General features: G+C 53.0%; 1 protein-coding gene across 2 annotated transcripts in view; it reads right to left on the bottom strand.

Annotated features, from left to right (window-relative positions):
- The window catches only part of Draxin (dorsal inhibitory axon guidance protein), a 12,044-nt gene extending 2,906 nt beyond the window's left edge, over positions 1-9,138 (bottom strand). For both annotated transcript variants that reach the window (XM_005353732.3, XM_026781805.1), the window contains exons 1-5: positions 8,709-9,138; positions 5,932-6,125; positions 4,571-4,682; positions 4,134-4,223; positions 2,447-2,536 (exon numbers count right to left, since the gene is read on the bottom strand). In XM_005353732.3, the coding sequence (XP_005353789.1) occupies positions 2,447-2,536; positions 4,134-4,223; positions 4,571-4,682; positions 5,932-6,125; positions 8,709-9,138 (916 nt within the window). The remainder of the gene's footprint in view (positions 1-2,446; positions 2,537-4,133; positions 4,224-4,570; positions 4,683-5,931; positions 6,126-8,708) is intronic.
- Positions 9,139-10,532: the final 1,394 nt, after the last annotated feature.

The raw sequence follows: 10,532 nt of genomic DNA, 5'->3' as shown, positions 1-10,532 counted from the left end.
CCTGCCAAAGGTCCCTGCCTTTACCATCTGCCTTCTATCGGAACACCTCAGGCTCTCTTCCAACCCTCATCACCTGGGTTTTTTTTTTTTGCCCTTTTCCTAAGAACTCTGTATAACATCCTGTGGAAATACCTTCCGATCTTTCGGGCTTTCTTTTTCACAGCCATTATGACTCTCCAGGGACTTTTTCTTCCCCCTTTTCCTTTTGTGGGGGTGGGTGGGTGATGGATACAAGAGCTTCTGTAGCCCAGGACGCCCTGGATGGAACTCCCTATGTGGCTGAAGATGACCTTGAACCCCTGAGTCTCCTATCTCTACCTCTGGAGCGCTGAGATCACAGGCACAGGCCACCATACCTGGCTCCAGAGAGGGCTTATCTAGGGGTTTTTTTTCTGTAACACAGGAGTGGAGAAGATGCAGGCTCTTTTATTACTGTGAACTAGACTTTGTGTGTGGCTCGGGTTCACATAGCAGCTAGGGGAGGAATCCGCCCTCAGAGGCCGGAATGAAGGTTGAATATCACTTGGCTCGGCAATTTAGGAATCTTGTTTTGAAAGGGTGCTTATCTCTCAGAGGTGTGCGCCAAAATAAATACTGTATAAATACATAAAGATCATATTGGCATAAGGAAAGTGTGTGGAGGTGAGAGCCCCACCCAGGATGGCCACAGTTGGTCTTTACTGAAGTTCAGTGACGGGAACCAGGGGCTCCTGAGACTGCAACGTCAGCAGTGTGTGTTTGAAGACTCTGAAGACAGAAGTCGAATTATTTTCCACCTGTTTCTTCATAGTTCTCATTTAAACTTTTTTTCTGTAAGATTTATTTTGAGTCTGAAGTTTTGTCTGCTTGGATGTATGTGTACCATGTACATGTCTGGTGCCAGTGAAGGTCAGAAGATGGCATTGGATCCCTGGAACTGGAGTAATGGATGGTCCTGAGCTGCTATCTGGGTCCTCTGCAAGAGCAGCCAGTGCTCTTCACCACTGAGCCACCTCTCCAGCCCTTCCCTGGCCCTGTCTTTCATTTGGATAGGGGGATGAACTCAAGGCCTGACAAGCACTCTACCACTGAGCTATCCCTTCAGCAATTTATGTATGTATTTATTTAGAGACTGGGTCTAACTGTGTAGAGCAGGCAGGCCTTGAACTCACAGAGATCCACCTACCTCTGCCTCCTGAGTGCAACTTTGACTGGTTCTTTCCTGCCACATTTACAAGGGTTCCAGTTACTGAACACGGGTCATCAGGCTTGTGGACAAAGACCCTTTATACCCTGAGTCAATTGCTAGCCCTGGTTTGTTGTTTTCCAAGCAAGGTGTCACTGTGCACCCCCCTCAGTTGGCCTCAAACTCACGATAGCCCTGCCTCAGCCTCTCAAGTGCTGGGATTACAAGCATATACCACCACAGGCAACTTTTCTTTTTCATTTCCTTCCCTTTCCCTCTCCCTTCTCCTCCCCTTCCCTCCCCTCCTCTCCTCTCTTCTCCTCTCCCTTCTTCTCCTCTCCTCTCCTCTCCTCTCCTCTCCTCTCCTCTCCTCTCTCACTCGTTTCCTTTTTTCCTATGATAAAATAAAATACGCCCCCACCAAAAAACAAAACAAAAACAAAAACAAACAAACAAAGAAGCAAGGGAAGTAAGGGGAGATCCAGCAATGATGCTGCAGACCTTTAACTCCAGCTGCTTGAGAGGCTGAGGCAGGAAAATCATGTGTTTGAGGCCTGCCTACATAACTCAGCCTCAGGACTTTTTGCTGTTGCTGTTCTCATAGAGACAAACACGCTACTACCAGGGTGTTCTTCTGCACCCCACTCTTCCATAAATGTGTTTGAGTAAGTCACCTCACCTCACTTCTGAAATGGGAATCATAAAACCTTCCTTCCAGGGGTGACTGTGGACACGGCACAGGACAGGCACCAATGGGCACAGGTGTGCATGGGGCACACCCTTCCATTGGGTGGGTGCTCAGAGAAGTTAAACACCGTTTCCTGTGGCTGCTGGGAATCCCACCCGACTCCCTGTTCCCCACCATCTCACTTGGAAAGTCTCCCATCCAGAGTTCTGCTGAGAGCCTGCCAGCCTTCTCAGGTTGGCTCTTATTTAAAAGGGATACGTTCCTGTCTCCTCCCTTCTCCCCCTCCTGATCCTGAGCGATCACACCAGCTTGTGTTTCAAGAGGCAAGAACACAAATCTGAGAAACGATGCCAGGAATGGAGACGCGATGAGCAGACAGATTGGAAGACCCCGGCAAAGCTGTTCCTACCGGTGCCTTCAGCTCCCAGGGGGTTTTCCTACCCACTCCCTCTCCCCAAACCTTTCCGTCACAACCACCCTCTGCCAGGAAACCTCATGCCCCACTCATTGCAGAGCTGGCTGGACAACAAAGGCTTCATGGTTCCGGGAGCACAGTGGGGAGGGGGCTGGCCACTCCCGGAGCCCAGACTGACCTTCCATGCACATGCAGTCATCAAAGCATTTGTTGTTGAGGCCGCGGTTGTGGGGCGTGCAGAGATGTTCCCGGAGGTCGCAGCAAGTTCCTGGCAACACAGCAAGCACATGTGGTCAGCCAAGCTAAGCGGCTCCTCCCCGCCGCCCCTCACTGAGTCCCACTGGACAGGAGATCCATCATATGTGTGGCAGTCCATGCCCTGGTGTGCCATCTGGTGTGTAAGCCGCCCCCACCCCGGGCTGGGGCCACTGCTGGATCTCAGGGATGAAATCCCCAGAGGCAGGTAGCAGAGACGCAGGCCTCCCCAGATGGCCACTTGATCGATCATGGGAGGATCAAAGGTGGTCTGGGGTTCGCCTCCCAGGGATGGGGGTGCCAGAGGTAGAGCCGGCTGAGGGAGGAGAGGGACCTCAGGGATCACGGACACTAATGTCCTCTTGGACAGATGGGGTAACGAAAGCCGTGGGTGGCTGCAGGGATAGCTTAGGCAAGCCTGAGGCATCTCTGCCTATTACTGTCCTGTTGGCCCTAACTCCAGCCTTCTCTTCACACTCAGAGTGCAGATAATGGTGTAGGAACAGACAGCCTGTCTGGGCTGGTATCCCACTTCAACAATGCCAAAATGGCTGCGTTTTGCAGAATATCCTGCCCATGTGGCGCCATGGGGATGGCCACTTGAGTCTGCCCTGCCCCCACCCCTCAGGGCACTCATTATTTGGTAGCAGTAAGGGACACCAGTAGTCCCTGATCTCCTGCTGCGTGTGGCCTCACTCACCTTGGCCCCTGTCCCAGCCACCCCCTCCCCCAGCAGCTCCAGACAAGGGACAGCATAGCCATGACCAGGGCCACCCAGCATGGGGCTTCCCTGGCAGCAAGGCTTTTCCCCACAGCTCCCTTCAGGCCAGCATGACATCAGGCCAGAGGACTCTCTGCCAACTTATTTCCTCTCTTGCCTAGAATAAGTGTCACCATCAGCACTCAGAGAAGCATCCCCCAAGACAGGGTCTGGCCTGCATCTCCCTATGGACCCCGGGATGATCTTGAACTCCTGATCCTCCTGCCTTTGCTTCCCAGGTGCTGTGGTGACAGATGTTTCCCCACCACCGCTTCTGCTCTGGGGAGTCACCTGACCCCCAGGACCAGCGGCTCAGACTCTGGACAGACAGCAGGTCCCCCATGTTCCTCCGCTATGATGAGTAGGATGCTGACCGGGAGAGGGTGTCATGGAAACCATCCTCAGAAAGCGAGGTGGTGACATGATGAGGGGACTGAATTAAGCCATGTGGGCGTTGAGAAGACAAGGTCAGGAGCAGATCCTCTCACTCAGGGCAGGGTGGGTTGTGGGTAAGAAGCTTAGGAACCAAGGTGGCTGAGGCTGTGTGATCTTGGAAAAGGCCCTTAGCCTCTGTAGGGCATAATTGCTTTGCTTTGCCTGAAAATGAAGTCAGTCAGTCTCCACCCCCACCGCACCTCACTTCTCTCCCCACCTCTCTCTAACGTCATTCTGTGGCAGAGACACTCAGGAAACTCGTGGCTACTGCAGTTGCTAATTATTGTGCAGAAAGGGTCATGACCCTCACTCAGGCTTGCTCCCATGCTAGAAGCCCTGTCTCACCTGCCTTTCTGGCATTCCCTCCCAGTCTGGTGCCTCACGTGTAGGGTGTGGGTTTAGGGGTACCAGGTACCTGGAAGGCAATCCTGGTGATGGTCACAAGGTTCCCCCTCAGCTGGCGACGTCTCGTTTCCATCACTGGCATACTGACTCCAGTGTTTCTCTGGGGACAAGGAAACTGGAGGTCATATTAAGCACAAGACTTGGGGGTGTCACAGAGTCAGTGGCCACTCCCACAGTGTGGCCCAGACAAGATCCTCTGCCTCTCTCGACTTCACTTTCTCCCCCGAAGCAGATCCTGTAGCCCGTTGCCTTGTAAGAGGCGTGGGTCCTGTCTAGTGTGCAGAGAGTGCGGGAGACTGCCACAGTTAGTCAGGTTCAGCTTAGACTAATGCTCTCCAGCCCACCTCTGGACGCCTGCGGGTCATCCTGGACTCAGCAAGGATCCTCTTCAGTAGGTGCTGGACAGAGGAGTCCAAACATGGGGCTGGGGGGGCAAAGCAGACTTACCTTTCCTCTTTGCAGAAGGCCAGACCTCTGGTTTTAAATCCTCATAGTCAGTCCAGTCAAATAAGGCCATGTCCAGCGTGGGCATCACGTCCCCATCAGACCTGGGCTGTGCCTGCAGAAGACAAGGCGGGGAGAAGACCTGGAGTCTTCCAGGTGAAGATGTCAAGGTAATGGTGAGGGAGGCTGCGGAACCTGCTTGTTCAGAATGTGTTAGCCCATCGGGGAGGGAATTAGAGGTGGACCCATTGCTCATTTCTCTGACGTCTCTCAAGGTTCTGCGAAGACCACATGCAGGCCTCAATCCCACTCACAACAGAGGGCCACTCACAACCCTGACTCACTCACAACCAACGCTGAACAATATCCTGGAAACTACTGAGGACCAGATATCGTGGCTGGGTCCCCGTGTACGTGATGGCCAGGGTTCAGCAAGGCACAGACTGTAACTACCTGCCCATGGCCACAACTTTCGAGCTGTCTGTCCCCTTTCTGTCCCCGTCATAAACGAGAATGGCCAGGTGAACTCCTGTCCCCATCATAAACAAGAACGGCCAGGTGAACTCCTGTGCCCTTCTTGAGTCACCAGCGGTCAGAGCTGTGTGAGCGTCCCTGTTCCCTTCCCATTTACTTTCTCAGAGCTGGGGAGTAGACGGGTCAGCCACCTCACTGACCTATGCCACTCTAGTCATGGGTTTTTAAATCTCCTGGCTGCTTTTGGAGCTCTTCCAGACTTTAAGGTCCTCCCAGGAGTCCCCCCTCTACGTGTGTAGAGAGCAGCATGCTGAGCTGGCACTGGCTTCCGGGTTGTCCCAGCCCAAGCCCCCAAGGCCATATGCTGTGGTTTTTGTCATCTTTTCTGGAGGCAGAATACCCAGTGGGGCAAAAGCTTACTGGCTTCCACTACCACCTTCCTGCTGTGCCTCAGTTTACCTAAGTAGAACAGGAAGAGACTCAATTAAAACCCAAGCAGCTGGGCACACCTGTGAGAGATTTTTCTTGACTCACCCTAAATTAGGGCCACACCTTCCGGTCCCCGCTCCCACATGCCTGAAAGGACATGGAAGAAGGAAGCTTTTGCTTTTTGTCTACTTGTCCTCGCTTTTGGTGGCAAGTCCGTCTGTCCTGCTGCCGAGGTATTTGCTGGTATTAGAACCTACTTCAGGATTATGACACAGAAAAGACCAGCTGAGATACCTGGCCTCGTGGACCAAACCTGATTCTTTCTTTGCTTTTCCGTGGGGAGACAGCAGCTGTTGGACCAGCCGGACCACAGCCTGTAGGCCGCTCCAAGAAAGTTCCTTTTGATGCGCACCTTAATTCTACAGATCTGTTCAGTCCTGACAGGAGGCCTGTGCCCTTACCTGGGGCCGCAGGGAGGTGACAGGCAGGATCCGGGACTCCTCTGGGGTAGGCGTGGCAACATCTGCTGTGGTTAGGAAGAGCATGGTTGGGGCCAGGCTGGTAGAAGACTCCTCTGTGGCAGCCTCCAGCATCTGGTCTTCAGAAGGTTCCACCTTCTTCATTAGGGAGCTGGGCCCGCGGATGGCAGCTCGTCCTGAGACAGGGCAAACACAGGGTGACCAGCCTGCTGCTCAGTGTTCACCTACAGGGCAGCCCGACCTTTCTGCTGTGGACCCTTGGTTTATCCAACACCCTGCTGTCTACCCTGCTAGAGACCCAGAAACAGCAGTCACTGGGGGAGAGGGAGTGGTTGAAAGGTTCTCCTCCTTGAGAAGCTGCATTCTAGAAGTCTGGATCCAGGATGCCTGAGGGCAGCTAGGAACATAAAACCATAGAAGGCTTCCTGGAGGAGGTGAGGTTCATGGAGGCCGAGGGACACTGCTTGGGGAGACTTTGAGAAAGCTGCTTACACACATGCACACATGCATGCAGGCACACACGCTTGCACACACACACGCCACTTCACAGTAGTTACTTTATCTAAGTGCCTCAGGAACTCTGAGAAGCAGTTGCAGCTCATCTACAGTGGAGGAACCCAAGCCAGAGAGGTTAGGTGGCTTCACTAAGGACACACAGCTCTTGTATGGCAGGACATAGATTTGAACCTCCGTCCGGGTGCAAGGCCAATGCTTTTGATTTCTGGGGCCACTTTTGAAGACACTCAGGTGGGAGAATGAGAGCGGAAGGCAACAGGGTCACAAACAATGGGACCGGGATGGAAGATGGGGGGGTTGGTCGTCTACATTTGTCCTTGCAACGCACAGGTATAAGTTGATATGGATCCCGTAGGGTCCACCCCACCTCGCAGAAATGAACCCCAGTCAGCCTGAGGCTTCACAAGTGATGATGAACTGGCCCGACCTGTGGGCTTCATCTGTTTCCTGCCACCGTGTTTTTGCCCTCAGGAGGGTCCTGCCTCTTGACCAAAGAGGAAAATTGGGGACCCCATGTGTACTGTGCTCTCCTGCTGGTCCTCAGGCATCAGCAGTTTCCAAATTGGCACAGGGGACCCCCGAGAATGGGAGGGAGTATGACGACATTGGCGTCTGGGGAGTCTCAGTCAACCTGGCCAGGAAGCAAGTGCCTTCTCTCTCACTATCTGCAGAAAGAAGTGGCAGTGGGTGCTCCACCTTCCTCCTGGAGAAACACCCAACCAGCCCGTCTGTGGCAGTCGCTCTGTCCCTAAGGCAGTCTTGTTACATGAAAAGACTTAGTAGCCAGGTGGCCAATGTAGGCTCAGGGCCAGGTGAGGCCCAAGAAAGGTCAGCGGGAGGAGTCAGCTGATGGGGGAGGAACCAGCTGCTGGTGGGGGAGGGGTCAGTTGGTTGTGGGAGGGGCCATCTGGTTTAGGGGAGGGGCCAACCCAACTGGTTGGAGATGGGCAGGCATGGGAGGGGTGACATTTCTCTCAAGACCCTGCAGTATATATCTTTGCTGTCCCCAAGGACCCAGGACTTGGTCTTTGGGCTGGAGAGATGACTCAGAAGCTAAGAGCATGCACTGCTCTGGCAAAGGACCTGAGTTCGATTCCCAGCGCCCGTGCCAGGTGGCTCACAACCTCCTTTTGTTCCAGCTCCAGGAGACCAGATGCCTCTAGTCCCCGATGGCACCACGCTCACATGCATGTATTCACACATACATACCCATAACTAAAAACATTACAAATAAATCTTTAAAAAAGAAAAACTTGATTCTCCAGCCCCTCGCTCTACTTGGAAGCAGTGGGGTCTCTGGGAGATGGGGCTTAGTGGAAAGAACTTGAGTGATTGGGGGTGCCTTTGAAGGGATACAGGGACCCAGGTATTCCTGTGCTGTCTCTCCCTTCCTCTCTCTTCCTCCTCCTCCTTTTTTCCCTCAGCCACCGGGCACCATGAGGTGAGCAGCTCCAGGCTGCTTCGGCCGAGCTCTGCCTCACAACATGTCCAAGCAACTTAGACAGAATGTTCTGAATCCTTGATCCCAAATCAACTTTCTCCTCTTTGTCATCGTGACAGACAGTTGGCTACCACATGGGGTCACTGGTGTGCAGGGTTGGAGGGTGCGGACTGAGACGCCCAGGATTTAGTAGCGATTGCTTTGGGATGGTGTCGTGACCCCCAAGTCTAAGCTCTCTGAGCGGCAGGTCACCTCCTCCTGCACTAAGGTCGGGCTGTGTCTTTGCAGAGGGACAAACTGAGGCTCACGAAAGTGACTTTCCCAAGGCTACAAACTAGTGAGTAGTGGAGTCAGACCCTACTCTCAACAGATCTGAGTGCAAGAGTCCAAGCTCTAGGCTTCCACTTCATTCTGGAGCTCATTAAAAGAGGTGCCCAGAGGAGGGCTCCCAGATCTTCGGTCTGAACGCTGGCAGGGTTTAGAGTTGGGTAGATTTAGGTCAGATGCAAGGTAGATTTTCCCGACCTAGGAGGATGACTGACAGCCGAAGGAGGCAGAGCTTCTATCACAAACTCCCTCTTCACCTCTGTCCCTCCTCGGCCTCTCCCTGCTTCCTCTCCCTAGCAGACTGCTCTGACTTTAGTAAGATGCACCTCCTCTTCTGAGAGCCCACTTCTGCCTCTTTGGGGGTTTTGAATGGTCTCTCCGGGGCCTTAAAACTCTGACTCTCTGACCACTTCCTGTCCTGCGCATTAGAGCCTAGAGCCTTCCCGGAGTAAAGGGCTCCCCGGCCTCCAGCTACCTCGGTGCTGACGCAGCCGGTCCCTGCGTCTCTTGTGTTCTCTGCCACGTTTCTTCATCCTCTCCCACCCAGAAGACCGGGGCTCCTTCTCAGGATAGGGCAATGCCAGCCCCAGAAGCAGCTCCTTGTCCTGCAGAAGGCCGGAAGGGCGCTGTCCAAGCGTTATCCGGGAAGCCTGCCTAGCAGCAGTGACCACAGCCCCCTCCTGGCCCCGGCTGGGCATGCCTGGGCCCCTGTCCTTCTTGCCCAGGCCCCGTCGGCCATGATGACTGGGCTGAGGCACCCACAGTGTAGAGCTGGGAAGGTGGGGCTGGGTTTCAGGCAGATTCCGGGGAGAGGATCCAGATGCAAGGGTGCCTGCCACGTGGAGCTCCGGGAATAGCAGGACTAGGAACAGTATGGTGATCTTGCAGACAGTGGACCCTGCCATTGGCTCTCCCTAAAAGAAAAACATTATTATGTGGGCAATACACAGTACCTCCCCACAAAGTTCCGTATCTGCACCCTATTATCCAACTTTTTCCGCGGGGGTAGAGGAGGCTCTGCTCCCTGGACATACTGCTTTTTTAACTTTGTGTTTTGGATTGTTGTTGAGGTTTTGTTTTGTTTTTGGGATAGTCTCATGTACCCCAGGATACACTTGAACTGATCCTCTTGCATTATAATTACAGGCATGAACCACCAGCGTCTTTCCTTTAGTGTGAGGACTTAAAAATTCATTAAATTACTGGGTGTGGTGGAGCACGCCTTTAATCCCAGCACTCGGGAGACAGAGACAGGCGGATCTCTGTGAGTTCGAGGCCAGCCTGGTCAACAAAGCGAGTTCCAGGAGAAACCCTGGGTCAAAAGTTCATTAAGTTACATTTATTCATCTATTTATTCATTTATTGTGTGCGTGTCATGTGTGCATGTGGAGGTCAGAGGACACTTGCAGGAGTCGGTTCATGGGTCCCAAGTATCAAACTCAGGTCATCCCATGCCTCAGCAAGTTCCTTTGCCTACTGATCCATCTTGCCTGTCCTCCCCTTTTCTAAATTGTTAAATATGAATGTGTGTGTCTGTCTGTCACATGCGTGCAATGCCTGGGGAGGCCAGAAGAGGCCAGAACGGTGCTCTGGAGCTGGGGTGTCAACTGCCTGATATGGGTGCTGGGAACCAAACTCAGGTCTTCTGCAAGAATAACAGGCAACAAGAACTTCTTAACCTAACTGAACCATCTCTCCAGCTTTTATTCCCCACCTTGAGAGGGTCTCAAAGTGGTCTTAGCTGTTCTGGAACTTGCTATATAGTCTAGGCTGGCCTCAAACTCACAGAGATCCACCTGCCTCTGCTTCCCGAGTGCTGGGACTGAAGATATATGCACATCTGGCTTACTTTCTTTATTCTCTTCTTTATTCTTTTTTCCCAGACAGCATTTCTCTGTGTAGGCCCTGGTTGTTCTAGAACTTGATTTCTTGCGAGGCTGACCTCAAACTCAGAGATCTGCCTGGTTGTCCCTCCTGAGTACTGAGATAAAAGGTGTGTGCCACCACTGCCTGACCTCTTTTCCCTTTTAAATTTAGTGTAATCTTTTAGAGATAGGATTGGGCGGGCATCGAGTAGCTCAGGATGGCCTTGAACTCACATGTTCCACCTGCCTCTGCCTCCTGCCTGCTGGGAGTATAGTCCTGAATCCCTATGCCTGCTGGAGTCATTTTCACATCAAAGCTGGATGGTGCTCATGGTTTCCAATGTAGGAGGCCATGAGAGCTGATGAACATGCCACGGCCACGAGAGCTGGTGAACATGCCACGGCCATGAGAGCTGGTGAACATGCCACGGCCA

Source organism: Microtus ochrogaster, chromosome 10, assembly GCF_000317375.1.
Source record: "Microtus ochrogaster isolate Prairie Vole_2 chromosome 10, MicOch1.0, whole genome shotgun sequence".
NCBI classification, from domain to species: domain Eukaryota; kingdom Metazoa; phylum Chordata; class Mammalia; order Rodentia; family Cricetidae; genus Microtus; species Microtus ochrogaster.
This window is presented reverse-complemented; position numbering and strand designations above follow the sequence as displayed.